The sequence below is a fragment of the Athene cunicularia genome, assembly GCF_003259725.1.
Source record: "Athene cunicularia isolate RWA chromosome Z unlocalized genomic scaffold, athCun1 chrZ_part4, whole genome shotgun sequence".
Lineage (NCBI taxonomy): Eukaryota > Metazoa > Chordata > Aves > Strigiformes > Strigidae > Athene > Athene cunicularia.
Genome location: NW_020799145.1, coordinates 2,350,345 through 2,373,171, shown reverse-complemented (window position 1 = coordinate 2,373,171; position 22,827 = coordinate 2,350,345). Strand labels below are relative to the sequence as shown.

The 22,827-nt window shown below is 37.0% G+C and overlaps 1 protein-coding gene across 1 annotated transcript in view; it reads left to right on the top strand.

Moving 5' to 3' along the window:
• GLIS3 (GLIS family zinc finger 3) overlaps positions 1-22,827 on the top strand; it is a 172,082-nt gene that overhangs the window by 21,521 nt on the left and 127,734 nt on the right. Inside the window, exons 2-3 of the mRNA XM_026866816.1 lie at positions 14,283-14,490; positions 19,756-20,881. Of these exons, the coding sequence (XP_026722617.1) occupies positions 14,283-14,490; positions 19,756-20,881 (1,334 nt within the window). The remainder of the gene's footprint in view (positions 1-14,282; positions 14,491-19,755; positions 20,882-22,827) is intronic.

Here is a 22,827-nt window from a genome sequence, read left to right as displayed (position 1 = left end):
CCCACATATCACTAAAATGAGTCTTTTAAATTAGATGCTGGAATCTTTTGCAAGGGGTTTGTTAAAACCAGACTTGAACATAATGATGGTAATCTATTTTTTTCCTTTGAGATGACCTAACATGTTACAGCTAGACTAAGAGTTCTTTCTTTTAAAAAATTCATGGAGAAAGAAATAATTTTGTAGGAGTTGCAAACAAGAAACCAGGGTCTGATTTGCAGTCATAACAAACATGGTCCAAGTAAAGCATCTTTCATTGTTTTTTTTTAAATAGAAAACTTGTTTGGGCTATTGTAATGTATATGATTAGGTTAATAAAATGTGTAGGTTTACTGTGATCACAGTTATGACCCAGTCCCAGAAATACTTAAGAATTTACACACCTTTACTGGTGTGAGATACCCTTTTTCCAGGGGATTTACTTCACTCCATGTGGTCAGGCTGTTGGGTTCTTCATCCATGTGGCCAATGACATTGATTGCATAGTCGGTTCAGTGAAGCACCCTACTTTAGCCTGTTGATAACTTTAGAGATATTTGCATTTTTTTTCCTGCCCCTCAGCTCAGCCTTTTGAAAAACATGGTGGCAATGTACTTAAAAATGTTGTGATGACCATAACAAGATTAGAATAGAGCAAACATGAAGGTCAACATGTAGACATGGAGACTTCGGACTTTATAGGTGCCTGTTTATGACTTGTCTAAGAACTAGGAAAATTAAAGACATACATGTAGGTGTACTTTTGCCCCTGTGTATGTACACATTAGGGGGTAATACATGCTTATCTGTGGTAAAATGCAATATGGTTTAGTTTCGCATGCATTCTTATTAGTACCCTGTTATAATACCCAAAGAAAAATAAAGTGTAGCATACATTTGGTATGTGAAGCTATGATTGTGTTGCACTTCTTGCGGAATGAGATTAAAACAACAACACAAGGACTTGTTTTCAAAGATCGTTTGATGAAAAATTTACTCTTATTATCATAAGGCAAAGATTAGAGTTGAAACTGACTAGTACCTATTTTGGACTAGAAATCAAAGGGACCATGAGTAGGTATCTGATTAGGCTTAGGAGAAAAAATTCACAATCTAATGTGTGTGGGTAGGGTTTAAGATATATTTTTTTGGCATTGCAGAAAATGCTGCTGATTTCCACATTTCAGCACCTGACTTCTAACAAGAATAATTGTAAAAGGGCCAATTGTTAGACCCGTTGAAGTTGTCTCAGGATATAAGCTTTTGGCCTTTTCACCTAGGAAGCTAAGTAGGATTTGTCTTGCATGTTAGGCAGAAGGAACAGGGTAGTCTTAGTTAAGTTTCTCTTCTGATTCTGAGGACAGTCAGGAAGAGCTACCAAAAGGAAAGATACCTAGTTGGTATATGCATTTAGTACTTTCTTGCATTTATATGGAAGTAAAGCTGGATCTAAGGAGAGAGCATCTTTGAGCAATTGTTGGAAGTTTTATGTGAAATTTGCTTGCTGGCTTAGATTTTCCTGTCAATATCCATATTCCTGTGAGATAGTTATTATTCTGAACTGCTCGCCTCACATCCTAGATTTTACCCCTCTTTGTACTTTGTGAGATAGGCTGTCACCTTACAGCCTGTGCTTGTATCTGTGGTGTAGAACTGAAGTCCTCCTGGAGCAAGAGAGGCTGTTGTTGGGGTCCTCCTCTTAGTCCTGGAAGAGGAGCAGTTTATGTCTCAGTTTTTAATCCCACCACTGCATTTGTCCCACTGCTCTGATTCTGCAAAGGGGAGCTAATGTCCTTCTGCCTGCCTGTTTCTTGGGTATCTTCTCTTATACATCCAAATCATATCTGCCTGAGAGGATCAGGGGAAGGAATTGTGGTGGTTTAGTCAATATAATTTCTGGAAAGGATGTGCATGAGGAAACAGGATCACCTCTGTGGTGCCTGCAAGACTGAGCTCAGTTTGCAATTTTGGCTGAGCCTCCAGGATTCCTCCTTGATTCAGTTTCTCAGGCAGAAACATCCTTTTGAAAAAATGCCTGCTGATTAGAAAAGCAACAGCCTTTGTGTAATGATGATTTAAAAGCAGAAATTGGTTTCAAAGAGTTATTCAGAGTGAATAGAGTGGAAGTATTCATATTCAAAGTTCTTGCTGTTTGAAACCAGTAAGACATCCCTGATTATGAAACTAGTGACTTTCTTTCCTGAAAATGCAAGCCTTGTGAAATCCTACAATTACATTATTTGAACAAAAACCTGAACATTTAATACATATCCAATGTTTAATTTTTCTTTTTCTCATATATTTTAAAAGAAAATCACAATGGGAAAGCATTTCTCTTTACAAAATGGAATCTGATAATGTTTTTACAAGTAAATTTGAACTCCGGAGTGTTGCCTGAAGTCCAGGCATTCACTGGGAAGTGCTTCCCCTCCCTACCCCACTGAGCTGGTTACTCACACATTTGCCTCTCCCAGAGCATTCTCCTGACATTTCACTGGGTTTCTTCCCTATCTAGTATACTGGGCTGGATGAAGTTAACTTTCTTCATAGCAGCCCATATGGTGTTGTGCTTTGCATTTGTGACTAGACAGTGTTGATAACGCACCAGTGATAACACACAAATAATAACACACCAGTGTTATATTTCTTCATAGTTCAACACAGTGTTTTAGTTCTTGATGAAGTCCTTGCATAGTGTCAAGGCTTTCTGTCTACCACCCCACAAAGAACAGACCACTGGGGATGAATGGCAAGAGGTTGGGAGGAGGCACAGCCCAGACAGCTGACACAAACTGACCAATGGGATATTTCATACTGTCTGATGTCATCATGCTCAGCAATAAAAGCTGAGGGAAAGAAGGAGGATGCAGGGACATTTGCTCTTTCTGAGCAACTGCTACATATACTGAGGCCCTGCTGCCGAGGAAGTGGCTGGACACCTGCCTACTGATGGGAAGTAGTGAATACATTCCTTATTTTGCTTTGCCTCTGCATGCAGCTTTTGTTTTTCTTATTAAATTGTACTTATCTTGACCTAGGAGCTTTTCCATCTTAGTTTCTTCCCCTGTGCTATTGAGGTGGGGATGGGGGGAGTGACAGACTGGCTGGGTGGGCATCTGTCAGCCAGCCAAGGTCAACCTTCCACATCTAGGCACTGAAAACTTCCAAACCCAGGCTGCAGATCCACACTCTTTTCTTCATTCAGCCTGCCTGTGCAGACCTGATTCTTGAATGTTGCATGAAGAAACGGAGCTAGTCATATAAAAAGAAAAATACTATAATCATTATTTTGATTATTGCATTTTCTTCAATTATAAGCACTCTTCTCTGTTGGCCTGGTTTAGTCTTCTTGAGTATTTTGGAAGTGGAATGGGCTTTGTTTTGCATCTTTAGCATGCAGTGCACATCTGAAGTACTTCAAAAGCAAACATGTTTTTTTAACTTAAAGTTTTACAAACTGTAGAACAGAGTGTGTGTTTCACTAATAGAGAAATACAACAGCAGCTGACTGTAAGAGGTGCTGATTTGTATCCTGTTCACATTAACTTCAGGGAATTGTGATCCCTGAATTGCAGGGAATCATATCCCTGCAATTTAATGAAAATCAGACCAGAATACTAAAGAAACACACAATAAATTGTATGAAGAGGAATATGTGATCATCTACATATGACAAAAGTTTGAAAAAGCAGCTCATAAGGCCAGGTTCTCTTTGTAAAAATTACTATGAACTTGGAAATTCACCTTCACTGAAAGTCAGTAGGATGAAGTCCTCAAAAATCACATCATCAGATTTGAACATTTTGCTCTTACCTACATAGCACATTCTCTCTGTGAAACTAATGTAAAGACGGGTATTCCCTGATTTTTTTAGAGGTATGGGGGATAGATACACAGTTGGGATGACCAGCTTTTTAAAAAGATTTCAGTCTCCATCAGGACATTTGTGTGGGTTTCCACCCTTTAGCAAAGGTGCTTCAGCTCAGCGGAGCATGTATACATTTGCCTTTTTTATGCTTTTGTCCATGAACATTTATTTCCACCCTTCAGACAGCCCTTGCAGACACACACACACACACACCGCTGCGTTGGTATGCCAGTGTGGTTTCCTGTGTCTTCACATCAGACCTTACTCAGTAGCCAACTTCGGGTGCCAAACCCTGCCAACACAGCAGCCTCCTCTTCACAAAGTAATAGCTGTGGTTAAGATGTCATTCTCTGTAAATCAATTTTGTCAAGGACAGCGGCTAAGGGCAGGAGCTGGAGTTGTCTTTATGGGCCCTAAGCCATTCAAGTGGCCTTAATCCTCCCTCTTTTTACCCTGGCTTTGTGGAAGGTAGATGGACTCACTTTAACAAGATGGAATGAGCTTTTTTTTGGTCTTTTCTCCTTGGTCACAACAACAAAAGGCCTGGGAAATTCTGATTAATTAGCACGCCTTGGACTAATGAAAGAATAAAATTGAAAGAAAAATGTCTAAAGCTTTGAGAGGAGTGGAAGCATGTAGTGACAATACAGATTTTAAATACTTGTGGCTGTTTGTATAGTTTTCCCAGGGTTTGCCTCTCATTGACTTGGAGAGATCAGAGTGGAAAGACAAGTGGAGGGTTTTGTTTGGACCAAGATGTAGTAACATTTCAGCTTTTAAGGAATCTAAGTAGGCTATAACATGAAGGATGCTGATAGTGGCCTCCTCTAAAAGTCAGTTTAAATAGTAACCACTGTCATTTTATTATTGCAAGGCACCTTACTGGCCATATATTTCGTAGAATAAGATTGCATATGATGATAGTGTAAAAATTTCCAGAGAAATTGTGGACTTTTAAGGAGTAATTTCTGGAGTCTGGAAACTGTTCTTCTAAACTGCTCTGAGGTAATCTTGTATCCTGAATTGAGAAAATGCATACTCTGCATAAGTATGTAAACCTTTTTAGTAGACAAAATGTTCTTTTAACCACAGAAGTTTTTTTTTATGAGTTGCTCTTGTCTTTTGGCCTCTGTATCTTTGCAACTATCACTTTCATTGATCTCTATGCTTCTTAAGGATATGACTTTCTGACTTTCTGAATGTACAGACTTTTGACAAAACAGTCACCACTACTGAATTGAAAGAATGTTTGAGATGATTGTTGTGAAGGTGGAACAACTAGCGATCAGTGCAGGAACTTTTTTAATGATGAAAATAATATCTGACAAAAACATTTTCTTTTTCTTGACAAAGCATTTTTGTTTCAGACAAAAAAAGAAATCTTTCCATTCCAAACATTCCATTGTGTGTGGAATGTGCATAATGTTTTGAGATACTGCTACTGCAGCAATTCAGACTTTGATAGTGTCTGATAGACATGCTTGAAATGTATATATCAGTTAGTAAGACTATCACTTGAAAAGACAATTGTATTTTTACTGAATAGTTTTTTGAGGTGATAAAATATACTGATATTTAATGAAGCATGAAACTTTTAAATGAACCATGAAAGTAATAGTTAAACTAATTAACTGAGTATAAAGCCTCTTAAGAATACATACGTTATATGGGCTTATGCCTGTTATTTCTGTCTGGTTAAATTGACAACTAGGATAATATTCTCATATTATCTTTTAGGAGTAACATTAAACAGTATCTTGTTTATAATGCAAGGAAAAAGAGAAAATGGTTTGTACTGCTCAGAAACTCGGACAAAGAAGTTTTAAAAATTACCCTTTAGTATCCTTGAGCAGTGAACTTTATATGGGAAACAAAACCATACTGAATGTGATTGCAAGTTACTTAAATTCCTGCTTGCATACCACAAGACCCAGTTTCTGCAGTTCTTTCTATGTAAACATTTGCTACCTGTTCTTAATTAGTATCACTATTCAACAGGTTGGCATTTATTCTTTTCTCTTGCTTACGTATTTTGGACTCTTAAAGGAGGAATGATGCTCTTCTGAGAAGCAGTGGCTAAATACCTTGGGTTACTTGTAAAGATTTAAAAACAGAGCCTCACATGGAACTACAGTTTAACATTGAACAAAGCCTTTATTGCGTGCTTTTTTCCTGAACAGATGTCTCCTGCTGGATCGTGACATGCAATAAAGTCTGGGACTGATGTGTTATGGTGCAAACTCTGAGACCTGGCCCGTGCTGGAGGTAGAAAGCAACCTCGTTGCTCTTCTGTCCTCTGCTCAGAACTCCTGCAGCTAGCAGCAGTATTTAGTTGGGGGAAGTTGTCATAGACCATTGGAGTTAAGGCAGCCTAAACCTGCTGAGAGTCTGCCCCTTACTGTTGGTGCTCTGCTGGATGGAGTTAGCATCCCTGTGTCTAAGTGGGTAAAGGAGACAAAAGATCCCTTTACCTGGGGCCTGGAGGAAGGAAAGGATCTGCTTCTTTCTTCCCAACATTACTTACTGTCCATACAACCAGGCTGACAGTGTAAAAAGTGTGCACAAGGAAGACTGCCTCCATGTTAAGTAGTGGGCCAGTGAACACAGTTGAGAAATCAGAAATTACTGTGTGAACAGGGGGTACATTGTGGTGCTGCCTTACTTCAGTACATGGAACAACGAAGTATTTTTAGTAATGGATCCACATGTGCCCATGACTACAGATAGCAAAGCTGCTGTGTGGTATTTTTTTAAACACTAAGGATATTGTGATAACAGAAATTATCTGATCTGAGCATTTTTTAATTAAAATTGAAGAAAAAAACTTCAAGAATTACTGGAAAAAATTCTAAGTATGTATTAACAAGAAAAGCACAAAAGTGCAGTGGAGTTTGAACAGTGCTAGAAGTTGTTGTGGGAGATGAAGGGTTGCAGAGTCCAGAGAATTTTTCTAAAGTGTGTTCTTACTGCACCTCCATAGTTAGCTGTTCTGCATTGCAATCAGGTGGGATTAGCAAATAAATACTCCAGCAGCTCTGCTGGAATTGAACTGCTTATTTTGCAGTTGAGTACAACAATGTTTAATGGGCAAAGTGTTTCCCTATGGACTTCATTTGAGTCCTACCATTCATAATGTATGAGGAAGTTTTAACAGGTTGTTGGGTCTTATTTTTTGTTGGCCCCTGAAATAATGCCACTTTCAAATCAGTTGAAATAACAGTCTGTTCTCTCACACATATACAGATGTATGTTTTGTGTTCATTTGGGTCAGATTCAAACAGTAGTTTCTCAATGGCACTGGAAATGGAAGGTATTATCTCTAATTCCTATACGATTCCCTTTTATTCTTTCAAATATCTGAATATTTCTGTTTGATTGTAATAATAATTTTCTCTCTGTCTGTGTTGTGATGGTATTTTGAGGACCAATACTGAAATTTAAAACAGTAAACTTTTTTTTCTTTTCACCTGATACTTTTCACCATTAGATTAATATACCAGTAGAGTAATATATTACATTACTAGTGGAGTATCTCTTGATTCCTACGAGTTATTTGAGAAGAATACAAGGCTTGCACAATGTATTATTTTTTTCAGAAATACAAACTAAATGGTCAGGCTAAGTTCTGTAGGTAGAAACTTAGGAGACGCTGGTATGAGTAACTAATGCTATAGAGAAGTGGTAGCATAAGCCAAAGATGTAAAGCTGTCTGTTTCTGCAATAGAAAAGCACATGCTGTATATTATCCTAACAAGGACAAAGGCAGAAATCATGTTATGTCACTGATGACATAAAAGGAGTTACCCATTGCAGCTAAAACATTTATATTTTCGTTCAGTTAAACATTTACTCATCTGTGCAGTAGGTAACTGATAACTTCTTACTGTTTATGCAAAATAAGAAAATAAAGTAGCTTTCAGAATAGCATTTTAATAAGTGGGAGACCTTCCTGATATAAATAAAACTGATTCAGGTTAGTATGACATATTATAAATGTCTGCAGAGCTAATTGAAAGTCTTTGTTTCACAGTGTGCATTTTCTCCTGGAAGTTTCCTGAACCTGACTGTTTCATAATATATTCTTAGTTTAGTCATTATGAGACCACTGTTTTCATTTGTTTAAATTTAGTGGTTGAAGTGTTCCATAGAAGAAGGTGATCTCATTGCTGTCTGCCTTAAACCAGCTAAGTTAATCACCTGTGAGGTATTGTTTTCACCAGTCAGTTCTGGATAATTTTTTACCTTGGTTCCAGTTGAAGGGAGACATTGTTTTTCATTGTGCTTTGTCAGTCTCTTTTGTCTCACAGTAGAGTTGCTGAAAGTACATGCTTGATTACTTCACACAATGAATGGTAAATAGCATTAGAAATTAGTGCAAGCCAATTTACCAAGTGCACTCTGATAGTGAAGAAACTGCCCTTCCAAGATTCAAAGCATGGAGAGCTTTTAAAGTACATACATAATATTTTCTCATAATACAATGTGGTCATATGTTTAGTGTTTTCTTCCAGATTATTTTCTTGATTGTAAAGATTAAGTCTCTGCAAACAGTTAAGAACATGGGAATTGCCAATATTAGTCAGATTAATGGTCTGTCTAACTTGCTGTTCAGAATGGACACTGCCAGAGGCTTTGTAGGAAATTTCTTACTAACAGGGTATTGCTAACTGTAAGTGTTAAGAAAATCATGAGCTAAGAGCATAAACATGAGGGTAAAACCAGTGAGGTTTTAGAATCTCAATTTCAGAATTTACTCTGACTACAAAACCTTGATTTTTAAAGATTTTATTTTTAAGAAAATAAAAGCCAAGAATCACTGTTTCACATCCATGTAGTGTGTATATGGTGTAGTGAAGTTGAGAAACTACTGTATTTCATAAGACTTGCAATCAAAATAATAATTTGGTAACTTTTTGAGCCATAGTTTAGTAATTTACTTGTACCCTGAAAAATTCCAGATTGCATGCCATCAAAAATTGCTAATGTAATTTTGACTGAGCTTTTGTGTAGTTTGCCTAAAAGCCTCAAGGATTCCCAAAAAAAGACTTTGGCTCAAAGGATGATACCATTGTAAGGAAGCCCAAATTCCCAAATAGACAAAGATTTTGGCTGATCCTGTGCTAATAGTGGTAATATCCCCCTAATTCGTTTTTGGTTTTGTTTTTTCGGTTTGGTTTGATTTTTTTTTTTTTTTTCCTCTCTGAAGCTCCAGTTTAACACACTTAAAGAGGATTTCAAGCAGTTTGATATCCACTGTCCTGTGGCTGGTGCCTCTGTCTACGTAGTTGTGCCATAGTGCCTCTTAGCTGGCTGTAGAAACAATAGAAAACTGGCCATTTTGTTTAAGGACAAAGGGACAAGTGCAAGCTCTCTAGCAGTTATTAATACAGTTAAAATTGGTGGAGGAGGAGGGGAAGACTGAAAGGTTTGGCAGCCCCGAGGCAAGAGGGATTGGGATATTTCCCATCTGGAAACAAGTTTTCTAAGCAAACCTTTGAGTTTGTTCAGTCAGCAGCTACTGCGAAGCCCTTTCAAGTAGGGTGTCAACAACCCTGCAGACCCTGTGTGTCACCAAGCAAGGATGTACATGGTAGCTAGGGGCTGCAACATCCAGAAGATTCACCATATTGTGGAAAAAGACCACATTTGGTTTGAAAAGGCCTTGGTGGCTTATGTCTAATCTAAAGAATACATTGACACAGTCTAACTTATTGCTTTGGTCCCTGTCGTCTTTAATATTTATTGTTTTACAGTATGCTTTTTCAGTTGTGCCCTTCTGTTTTGATGAATACAGAATCCACACAAACAAGACTGGAAGCCAATTACAAGGGAAACAAAGCCAACCATTTCCACAGCTCTTAATTACTGTATGTCAACAGACAGAAACTCCCCTAAGGAAGTTACCTTTTGCTCTTTTGTTGCAATTCTTTTATTTCTAGCTGTTACTCTACCCATAACAGCAGGACAGATTTTCAGATAATTTTAATAGCTTTATTTCATACGGACTAATTCAGTTATTGAAGAATTTATTTATCTAAAAGATGATTGAATTTGATCTGGTGTTATGTATTTGGTATGTTTTGCATTTCAGAACACAAAATAATTAAAACTGTTTTTGCTGTTATATGTTTTGTTGTGTTATCATTTATACATGGGAAGCATAGTTTACAATTTCAAAGGTTTGGTGAAGCAGTTTTATTTTATAACCCGAATTACTTGGCAGAATTAACAAGTTACTAGATTTTTACTTGGAGAAGTAGACAATTAGTTGGTTTTCAATCAATATCTGATAGAAGAATATGTGTTTAAATGGAAATAATTTCATATTGAACTCTGTCTCTAAAAAGTACAATTGATATAAATTAAGAGAATCTCATCTGAAATTACGTGTACTTAAATTAAACTAGTCGAATTCTTCCAAATTCTTTGAATGTCCCTCAGAAGATTTCAGTGAAATATTTTTGCATGTCAAGGATGAGTGAAGCTTAGCTATTAAATAACTGTAAAAAATAAACAGGGAAAATAGGCAAGTTAACGAATGAGGAAGTGAATGGATTAAAATATTTCCATTAAATATTTTTACTGTTTATGCTTGTTAACTATTACTGTTAAATATCAATAAGGAACAGTTTTGATTTATGTGTAATGTGTTTATTTGGAATAAATGACAAATTAATCAACCTTAGCCCTTAGGTCTTCCTGTGAGCCAGCTCAGGACTACTGTGTCTCCCCAGCTATTGTTGTCTTTATTGGACTATCTCCTGAATTATATCTTATTATATGAGAAAAGAAAATGCTTCTCTTGCTCATTTAAAATATTAGGTCCATGTATTTTTCTTAGAATCTACAGCCTCATTCAAAATCCACTGATGTCCTTCAAAGAGGTTCCCATTTATCTCAGCTGATGTAAATTCAAGACATTAAGGAATTCCTGGTTGTCCTTTCACTGTTCTGAAATTTTCAGGTTTTGGGTCAATGATACAGCAGACCTGGACTGAGGGCTCCTCTTGTCCTGTAGGCATATGATGCCAAATGCTGATAGGGGGCATAGTCATTCAGCGTGTTCACATTTATTCAGTGCTTTTGAACATCTTTTCTGACAGCTTGCCTTTTAGCAGCAGGCTCACGACAGGTTAGATGTCCATGGTTCGCTCATTTAACTTTAGATCAGATGTGGTCTGTACTCCTGCAGCAAGCTCAAAGTTAGCATAAGCTTCCTACCTTGTGCTCTAACTGGGCTCTACAGATCAAATTAATACTGCTTAGTGACCTGCAGGGCACAGACAAGGTGTTAATGGTGGTCTTTCGGCACATTTGCACCTGTATGAAACAGTGGATAAAATGTTATGACTGCTTTTCATAGCACTAGTCTTTTATTTCACTGTCTCTTTTGATGGTGGCAGCTGATGTTGGAGTATTTCTTGATAATCTCTCTTCCTGCCTTGGCCTTTTAAGTGGAAGAATTGTAATTTTCCCATAACAGCAAATGGCTGTCAAAGATAAACCAAAACCATTTACTTGCACTTCTGCTTCAGAGAGATGCCCAGGCAAATGTTTATCAGGACCAGAGCCTTGTATTACTTTTGTCTGTCATCCCAGTAATACAATCTTTCCAAAGTACTCCTTTTCTCATATTTTCCTTTCAGTGATCAGTGCCCAAACCATCTTTGGCCTTCATCCTTATCCTTACACAACGAATTCTCTTAGCTGTTCTCAGCATCACTGAGATTTGTGCTGTTTATGCACAAATAAAAGCAGATGCTATAACTGAAAGGGAAACCAGCGTGTATTGAGGATGCAACATTCTGTATTTAACAGTACTGGTTTGACACTAGTCCCTTTTCTGGTTTTGCTTTTGTAATATTTTTTTTTTTCTGACTTGTGAACTCCAATCAGCTCAGGTTTAATTATGTATAAATAGCAATATCACTGTATGATTGCAGACTGTTATTTGAACTGACATATTGCCTGTCCCTAAATGAAAATCTTAAATGTGCACAGCCCTTGATTTCCTGCATATGATAAAGTAGATGTTACTGTTACCATTGAAATTTGTTGAAAGTGGCTTATTACTGAAGGGCATTATGGTGTCATCCAGGGAAGAGTCAGTATATATTTGGTACATTTTTGTGGTAGAGCTCCTTTTGTCAATGCTAAATAATAGGTTTACAACTTATTAAGTAGTAAATATGTATAGACTCTCCAAGCATTACAACTATGTTTCATTGTCAAAACCAGTTGGATTTCTTTTGTTATTATAACATGCTTCCCTGTCCTTTATAGCTTTTGGTGCAGAAAGCCTTTGGTCCTACATACTAAAGACTCTTTTCTAAAAAATAGATGACTGAACATATGCAATATACACATACATATAGACAAATTGTGTAGTATTCTGTTTTTTACATGATGTGAATGTGTCATGTAAATTTTTAACTTAACCCCACTGAGCTTTTCACTAAGAGGAGTGGCATTCATACTATTACCAGGGGCAATTTAGCCTTTTTTTGCCTAATTTTTGCTGGCTGGTTCCATTTTAGCACTCTATAACATTATAAAAGCAACTGCTGAGTAGCACACTGATTCATCTTTAATGAGTTCAAAATACAAACTGCTTCACAGGAAAAAAAAAAAAAAGCATTCTCTTATTCTTTTGATTTAATTGGACATCTTTAGTGAGAGCAGACAGTATTCCTACAAAGCTTAAAAGCTTTTTTTCTGGTACCCACAATAGAGTTGAGTGCAGTACAAGGAATTCTCCTGACATGTTTGTCCTTGGAAACTTCCAGTCCTTCTAGCTAAATTTCAGGATGGGTTATTAAATGTTTTCTTCTTTCCTTACTCTTGAGTTTTCAGCCAGATGTTATATTCTTCACTTCTGTTTTGAAGTAGTAGCAATGAGTTAGCTGTTTTTCTTGAAGGGCTACTCTTCCCAAGGAGTACATTTTGGTGGTGGATCATGTCATCAGTTTGTAACATCTGTGCATGAATTTACAAAGCACTTAGGATCTCAGTGGACTGGGAATCATGTATCTGCTCCTCACAATATGTGAGATATTACTATTTAGACAAAGCAAAGACGAATAGTTTGAAAAGAAGGCACAGACCTCTGAAACAGGATTAAACATATGTATTTGTTCTCCTTTTTTTTTTTTTTTTTTTTTTTTTTTTTTTTAAGAAAAAGATAAGCTATATTTTGAAATTTCTAGAGTGAAATGAAATTTTTAAGATAATCCTGTTTGATCTGTAGGAGATTGAAGGATTTGGATTTTGTTCCTATGACTGTGATGGCCATAAATGCATTAATGTACTTATTTGTGAAGTTAACAACCCTTTTGAACATCCCTGAGGAAAACTAGTATGTGAGTTGTACAACCAAGTGAAAAGTAAATATAATTTAGAAAATCATTTAAATTGAAGTACTTTTCACAATTTGTCCTGAGGTTTCTATCCTGCTTTGGAGTATAGTCTGAGCAGAGGGAGACATCTAGAAATGTGAATCATCTAAATGTTAATTTAGATTGACTGTTGATGAGAATTTGCTAAATAACCAACAACTTCTGTACTACCACCTACATTATAACTCTTTCATCTTGATGTGTTTTAATGCAGAGGATCTTGTAAACTACCATCTGTGATCTAAATCAGAACACAAAGTACACAGAGCATTTTGCAGATATGTCCTACTTGCCAGCTACCTATGTAATCATCTCCTGCTACTGTGTAATAATACCCATCAGTCTGAGTCATGGCAGCAGTGATTAAGAGCAGACTGTGACTTTTTAAAGAAAGTCCAGAATGCTTCTCTGTTTGATCCAGCTCAGATTCCTCTCCCCAGACCTCTGAAGAATTCTGGGTTCCAGCTGTAACTCTCCTGCCAGGGAAGCTCTGCAGCCTGTACGCTTCGCCACAACAGACCTATTGCAAGGGGTTGCAATTTGCATATACGCCTGCAGTGCCCTTTGCTTTTTGGGTGTCTCGTGGTAGGAATGATGGAAGGTCTTGCAATAGCTTGGAGCTGTGGTGTTTGGTAGAATTTAAGTCAGGGTGGTGTTCCTGCAGCCTCGTTGGTTCTCTTTTCTCTCCTTCTTTAGAGAAAGGTGCGCTTATGTCTTGGCTGGCCCTCAGCTGAAGGCTGGTCTTTTATCTGGACTCTTCCAGTGGTGTTTTCTCTGATGTTTATCCATGATGCTATGTAAAGATTCAGTTTATATACTTCGGCACGTTTTAAACATGCATAATTTATTAATTCTCCTTTAGGATATTACTCTTTATGTTTGAAGAAATTTGCAAAATTCTAGTACTGGTCTCCGGTTTGGTCCTCGTCTGAAGATACTCAGTTCCAGCCACTTTTCCTACTTTGCGAACTAATGTGATTTCTATGGCCTCGTCATGGGTTCACAGGGTATGAATACTAACCTGCCTTGTTTATTTTTAGGAGGTTTTGGTTATGGACCTCAGTGCAAATCCATTGGAAAAGGTGGCTGCAACAATGTGATAGTCACCAGCGGTCCCGTGACAGTTCAACAGCTGGAACCTGTTTCACCTCCTGCTAATCAGGTTTCAACAGCATGCAACAAGACCAGCCCTAGCTTACAGAGCTCTGTGGATGCTTCCAGCCTGAGTGCTTCTCCATCAGATACAAGGTTCTGAGGTTACTTTTTGATGTTCAGTACTTTAAAAAGAGGGTATTTTAATTATCCTGTAATTTAAATGCAACCTTTCTGGTGATTAAATTGGCCAAAATAATGCTCTGTGATGCTACAGAAAATTTAGTTCAATTTAATTTAATTTACATCAGCTATAAGCATACTGTTTGGATCATTCAAATCATGGGTGAAATTTAGCCACACATTTTCTATGTTTGATAGGGCTTTTTTTTTTTTTTTTTTTTTTTTTTTTTTTTTTTAGATAAAGATTTTTATAGCCACTTAACTATATTTTTACAGGAAGGACAGGAAATGTTAGGGAGAATGAAAGCAGAAGTAGTCCACATGTAACATCTTCAGGTGCAGTGACCTGTTTTAAGTTTACCACAGTCCTAAAAGTGTTATGTTGGTGCCTGTCAAGTAACACTAATGTCAGACAAAATAAAGTTAAAATAAAGCCCTGCTAATGTTCCTGTCTCCTCATCAAATAGCTTTCCAATTATTTAATAGTTGATATAAGTAAATTAATCAGATCAATTGTTCCTAGTCTGCACTGAGCCAGCAGTTAACTTTATCTGTGTTAGACTTGTGCTCCTGAAAACTTGTCCATTTTCCTAGGTCTGGTTGAGTAGTTTAACAAAAACTATGGCCTCTCCTTGTAAATGTTGCCTTTTTATATTACTAAACCATGGATAAATATTTGTTAATTAATTTTTAAATGCTTAAATAAATTTTGAGATTATGGCTATGAGTACTGTCAACAAATATGAATGAAGGGAAAATAGTTATTTGACAACCTCCATACAAGTACATTAAGTATGTCTCTGGATATTAGTTAAACATACAATGAAAAAACATTCCGGTGTGTTACTTCAGGGAGCTACATTCCCACTTTTGTAGATGTCACTTTTGCAACAGTTGCTTGCTGGGTTGAAATGTAACTAACTGTTCTTATTTACAAAAGGCTACAAGAGACTTTATTCTCAAAACAGTTTACATTTTACGATTATCACTTTATTACAAGTCGAGAAACATTTTTGAAATTATTAATATTGGTGTTATGTAACTGGAAGAAAACTTGGCTTTACTTTACCATAAGATAGTTTGTGACATTTCTGTTACTTCAGTTGCGAAGACTGACTCCCTGGGGACAGTTTACAAAATTAATTATGCTTCCCATTTAAACATGTCAAGGAAAAGCTTTCAGTGCTAAAATGAACACAGATGACAAATCCAGAGGTGTGACTTAGAGACAGAACAAAACTGATGATATAAAAATATAATTAAGTAATTATTACTTATTTTAAAAGTTTTAGGTGTTGCTGTATGGCACACCCCAAATACACATCCACACTGTTATTTTTATCTGAGTGTGTGGTTGGGTGTACTATGTCAGCACAAAGTTACACATTTTTGTTTGTATTTTAAAGAAACATTTACTAAGGGCGAACTGTCTCTTTTAATGATTTATCAATGAAGATGTTATAAAATCAGTTTGTCATACAAAGAATGTCCATTTCAGCAATTTTGCTCTCAAATTGACTATTTTATCAGGCAAAACAAGTTTAAAGTCAGATTTTAATTCACAGATTGTTGAAACAGGTTGGAGGGTTTTTTTGTTTGTTTTTTGGTTATTTGGTTTTGTTTGTTTTGGTGGGTTTTGTTGTTGTTGTTTGTTTGGGTTTTTTTGGTGTTTTTTTTTTTTTTTTTTTTTTTTTAACTGCATTTGCCTAAACTGGTTGCCTAAATTAACTCCACAATCCTTCATGGGTTGATTGCCTTGTCTGGGTTGTATCTCTTGAGCATCATGAGCTGTGCTCTGGCATGTCAATCCAAACCAGATTATTTGCTGAATTGACCCAAACCAGAATGATTTGTCTTGATTTTTCTTGATTGAAGAAAGAAAAATTTGACAAATTGGAGGTTTGCTACAGATAATACCAGATTTGGGTATGTAGCCCATGAGGAATAAAACCTTTCCCATCTTTTTTGAGAATTTCCCCAAAACTTTTTTCAGAGTATTCAGTTATGCTTGAAACCAGATGTAATACTGCCATTTACTTTGATGCGTCAGAATAGGATCTAGAAAAGAGCAAAGGGTTCTTGACTAGTAAAACAGAAGATCGTGCAAAAAAAGAAGAAAACATAGTTTTCACTCTTCTATGTTTATTTTTAAGATACTCGGTTATTCTTGAAACTGTGGCCTCTGTACAGACAGGGAGAATAGAAAGTAATTGCAGGAATCTCTTGTAAATATTCAGAAAACATCTGGTCAAGACTGAAGATGGTTTAGATTACAGTAGGCAGATGTGCCAATTAATACCATCTGAGAATCTGGCATGGTGGTATAGCTGGCCCTTCGTTTTCAGAAAACTACTTAGTCACAGTGTGAGCTGGGTTTTAAAGGCATTTTCTTTGTTTTGGGAATGGGAATCTTTGTTACTTTTGAATTTAGAGGCTTAAGTGAGAACCAAACTTCTTCATTTTATCTGGCTCTTACTGTATACTTGAAATTCTGGCCCAACTTTTCATTTTTGTCCTATTATGAGACTTCGAAAATGCATTTTTTTCTTCAGCTTCTTTGATGGGTATTCCCTTTGTGTTAGGCTTTAGTAGCTTTTTGAATGATACTGGTCCTACTATGCATCTGATTAAAACTCTTGACATTAGAAAACCAGACCTGTTTATTGATGCATGATTTTTTTTCACCTACATAGAAAAAAAATTAAATAGTTCAACTGGCAGAAAAATCTTCTATTTATGTTTTCCAGATTTAAATATATGTAGGCTAGGATGGAAAAATCTAACCTTACTTACTTTTCTTGCTCTGTTGAAGACTGTGGATCAGTATTTGGGGTCACAGCATACTAACTAATGATTTAACTGCCCTATAATGAACTGTGCCTTAGCAAAGCAGTAATAGACTCAACAGCCTAAATACATTTTTTTCATAAATATTGATCCCTTTAGATCTAAGTCTTACACAAGATTTACCTGACACTGCAATGCCGTTTTTCTCATTTCTCTCAGTGTAAATTGTAGTCAGTATGTTAATTGTGTTTTACTTCGTGCTCTGTTTTGAAAGTACTATTTAAACCTGAATGGAATAACAGAACCCCCATAACAGTACCCTATACTGACATTCAGTCTGAACAGGACATTTAGTGAATGAATAAAACCACCACTCAGGAGTGCTTGTGTGGTGGGCAGAATAAGATAACAAAGACACCGGTTTTGCAGCTTTAACATCTGTAGCTAGAACTGATTGTGGAAAGCTATATAGATTTCTCTTGCCTGAATGACTTTACCTGGTGTTTTCATATATTCTTTCAAATTTGATGATGTAATTGAAAGATAATCCACAGATATCAGAGGTGAAAAAGTTGCTTTACCAAGCAAAATCATGGAATTTGGTAAATATTGCCATATTCACTGGGAATATCTCCACAGCCATTGTTTAGGATCTGTTCTTGCTCTCTTGGATTGATTCATGTTGTTTTAAATGGAATTCAGATTTCCAGTTTTAGCCTATCACCAATTCTTTAATTTTTTCGTGTATCTCCACTGAAGCTGCGGTCACTGCAGTGGGGCTGTGATGCAGACATACAATGCAACTATGAGCCTTAACAGACCTGTCCTATGGATCTATGTTTCCTGAAGCAGTGTCCATAAGAAAATCTTGCAGAACTCAGAATATTGCTTACCCTGTTTAGACATCAAAACTTGTTCCCCTATTAAAAAGAGAGAAGAAAGTCATGTAGGTAGAAGTGCCTCATGTAACTGTGTCTGAATCAAGAAAGAGATGAGATTAATTTTATGGTGCATACTTTGTCTTTTAGAAATCTGAAGTTTGTAGCAATACAAGACCATGCAGTAAAATAATTATAAATAACTGACTATAGGAATTTACCTTTGTAAACAGGGATACGCTATTTCTTTCCTGTGTGACAGTCCCTTTGGATTATTGCATGTAAATATTTCATATGCTGTTTACTGAGAGGTATAAGAAATATTTTTCAATGCCTGGTAATTAAGGTTCCTATTAGCACTTACTAGCTGTCTTTTTTTAAGTTATTTTGACCTCCTGAAGTCTTTGTATGAAAGGAGGAACCATTTTCCATCTTGATTTTTTATGTGAGAAGCTGAGAAGCAGCGATTGACTTGTCCACCTTAAAAACACATTTTAGATTTAGAAGAGAAACCAAATTTCCTGTGTACTTGATCCACCACTGATTCAAAAATGTGTTGTGAAAATAATAAACCCAGAAATTAACACCCAAAACATAAGATGCAGCGGCTTCTGTTTCTGTGAGATCCCCAGATTTATCTACATACATGATTCTTCCTACTGTTAGAACCCCCTAAAAGTAGAAATTAATATACCAATAACACCACTGGCTGGCAGGAAATTCAAGTCTGCCAAGATGTGAACTGGAAACGTAAAGACTTGGTCCCTACCCAACATTTGCAGCCATGAAACAGGGACCCTGATGTTCTTGTATTTCCTTTTTTCACCTTTCTATAGAAAACAATATTGTTAAGAGCTTGGGTTCTTTTTTTAAGCTACCAGGAGGACATTTGCAGCACAAACAAGTTTCATAATAATTCTGTGAAAAACAAATGATAACAGCAAGATTAAAGTTTTGTGAAAAATTTTGATTGCTGACTTGGAGGCAGATACATCATCAAATCAAAACTAAGTAAACCCCTTCAACCAGTTCTTCTACATTATTCATTTATTTTGTTTGTTTTGTAAAGTTAGATATTATCTGTATTTATAAACGTGAGCTATTTCTGTAGAGAATACCATTTGTATGCATTACAATTGACAAAGTCATTCAGGTTAAATATTTATTTCTTATTAATCAGTTTTCTTCCCATTCTTTGCCAGTAAAAGTAGTCAAGTCAATATGAGTTTTGTACAAGGCAGGAGCATAATGGGGCTTCAGAACCCATGTTTACACCGCAGTTGTTGATAAAATTTGTGTTGATTTCTGCAGTGATGTATCAAGAACCTTTACTGCAACTTTTCTTCAAAATCTTGAAGTTTTAAAATAAGTTGGTTTCCTAAGTGACCTTGTTACGTATGTATTGCCTGTGTATGCCTGCTGGTACGTTAACTGAGAGTGCTGAAGTTGAGTATCTAAAATTAGGGACAACGTTTTTCACATGTAGCCTTTCTTTAATTTTATGTGCATGTAAAGATAGAAGAACCACTGCCGTATTGTCTAACTTGCTTACTTTATCGTGCCTTTATTTCAGGTCACTCCTGTCATGTGAGTCTCTGGCCTCTACTACATTAGGCTTGTCAGAAAGTCAGTCCACTTCAAGTGTTAAGCAAGAGTGGTTGCATGGGTACAGGACACTTCCTTCCGCTTCTCCTGACCAAGGTTTACAAAATGGCAGCGAACTGGGAGATTTACTAAATTTTTTGCCTGGAACATCTGTGTCCACTAACTGCATCTCTAACTCGTTACCGTCCTACTTATATGGCACAGAAAATAAGCACTCTCCTTATTCTAGTCCCTGCCATTCCTCAGCTTGGTCTCAACCAGCCCACTCCAAAAAGAGAGAACTCTCTCTATCTCCTCTTTCTGACAGCATTGGGATTGAATTCAATACAATCATCCATACATCCCCAAGCTCTCTGGTGGCCTACATCAACAACTCCAGGACATCACCAGCAAACGTGTCCCCACACCCTGAGGTCTACGGACATTTTTTGGGAGTTAGAGGAAGCTTTAGACCCCAAAATTTCTCAATTCTAACTGCCCAGAAAGGCCTTGTCATGGCTAATGGCAATGTCACCTTCCCAGGGTACAATGAGAATGGGGCTGGTGAGTGCCAGCAGATGCAGCAGCTAGAGCAAGACAGCTTGCAGATGGCAGCCACAGGTAATGTGGTGATCCAGCAGAATGTGCCACCTGTGGACAACCAGGTGGTGGATGTCCTGAAAAATGAACAGCTGGATGACTTATCAGGCCGTACGATCAATATGCCTCCTCCACCCCTGCTTCCGCCGCCTGCTCCACAAGGGCCACCCCCACCATACCATGCTCACCAGCAGTGGCATCCACACAGCATCCCCAGTCACGTTCACCCGCTGCCTGTGCCTCCTTCTGCCCCAGGCTCCCTGCTTGATGAAAATGGTGAGCTAGACCATTTCAATGGCAAGCATGGCTGTCACTGGGTTGACTGCAGTGCACTGTGTAACCGGCAAGAGGAACTTGTGCAGCACATAGAGAAGATCCATATAGACCAGAGGAAGGGAGAGGACTTCACTTGCTTCTGGGCAGGGTGTCCACGAAGGTACAAGCCATTTAATGCCCGTTACAAACTGCTGATTCACATGAGAGTCCACTCGGGAGAGAAGCCGAACAAATGCACAGTAAGTCTGAATTCTGCCTCTCTTACCATTAAAAGGCTCTCCACTATTCATGAAAATATAGAGAAGTTGTAATTCTGCCTTTGTTTTTCCTAGTTAATGGTGTGTTTTTTTAACTAGCCCATGTGAATGAATGACTGCTCCATCTCTCCACCTAGATAGAAAGGAAAAATATTCTTTAATTTGGTATGTACTGAGAGAAAGGATTAGACAAAATTTTATTTTCTAAATTTATAAACTTTTACTGTAAACTGCAAAAGTGATGTGGTAGAACTTCATAAAGCAAAACTTAAGTACCATCAGTACTTAAGTACCTGCATGAAGCATACATGTGGAAAAAGGGCTGCAGAATAAATGGCACAATCTATCCTGAAATATTCTTGCATCATGTTACTCCTTTTTGACTTGAGGAATTTTCAGGATCTTGCATAGTGTTACCATGAGAAACTGAGAACAGTTTGGTATTTTCTAAGGCAGTTGTTTCATTACTATCGGAAAACAGACCACAGCCCTGTTTCCATTAATATACTAGGAATAAAACACGTAACAATTTACCTGTTCACAGATTCTAGCAGTGAGCATGCAACCCCCAAAGTCATATTTTTCTTGCTGTTTTTCTTAGGGTCACTCCAAGTCAGTATCACACATACATAATCACAGAAGGTAACAATCTATCTAGTAAATCCTAGATTCAGTTTATGTATAGACTCTGTGAACCATCTATAATCTCTGTAATTCAGATTCTTGATTGGCCCTTACATATAGTCTGTATTTTGTGTGATGATTAGCTTACCCTTATTGTCAGCAGAAAGCAGCCTCATCAGTGCTGTTCTCATCATAAACTAACAAAACAATTAATATAAAATTTCTAGGAATAACTGCTGATTATTATTCAATTGGAAAAAATATTTGTTTATATGTTGTGAAATATAAAGTGTGTGCCTAGTTGAATAATTTTCTTACCATGATGTAGATTTTTGCTTGTACAGTAGATAGAGGAATTTTTTTTCTTTTATTTCTGTTACTTTGAAGGGCCAATATCCTTCAAGGAGAGCAGGTATCTTCCCAAATTTCTCTCTGGAATTTAAAGGACCTGGTAGAGATTGTGTCATGATGCTAAGAAGTCTCTTTATCCTTCCCTTTTGTCACACCAGAGCCTGAGCTCAGTGTCTTTGCTTTCTAAGTATCTTTTTTTTAGATTCCATAATATTCTCTTTTCTGGTCTTCAGATAAACTGGATTGGAGTTTACCATTAATTTCAGTTCCTCCTCAGGGATTTCTCGTCAGCTTTGTAGCAAGAGAGAGAAGGAGAAAAAAAAATTATTAGGAGTCAAGAAAGTAATTTTTCAAGGGAACAGCACATGGAAAAAAAAAAGAGATGGAAACAGACATCAGCAAATGAATGAGGACAGACAACAGCATGAAGAAAGAGGGCAGGAATGGAGAAGGACCACTGAAAAAAAGAGTAATGCGAGTACCCAGGGTCTTTCTAGTAGGAGAATTATGATGAGGAATCCAGTAAGACTGGGGGAAAATATTGTGTTAGTAGCTCTCTATATTCCCTACCCTGACTGTTCAGAAAGGAAGTTTATGTGACCTTCTAATGATTATGAGGCCTCCTCAAGGAGTCCTTAGCTTTGAAGAAATCGTTATTCCCTGATTATAAATATGTTAATGCTGAAGCAGATAAGGTACTTCATATGATAACTTTCTTGAGATTACTAAACCTAAAGTGTGTGCCAAGCCATGCTGTGTCACAAAAAAATGAGCTGTCTAATATTGGCTTCTCAAAGAGTGACTCTTTCATAAACATTAGAAAATATGATTAATTTTACTGAACTTCAGCAAGTATTGATGGATAGTGCCAAAAAGTTTGCATATCAGAAGCAGCAGCCACATGCTTATTTTGCTTTCCTGTTTAGAAGTGTTATGAAATATAGAAATATTCA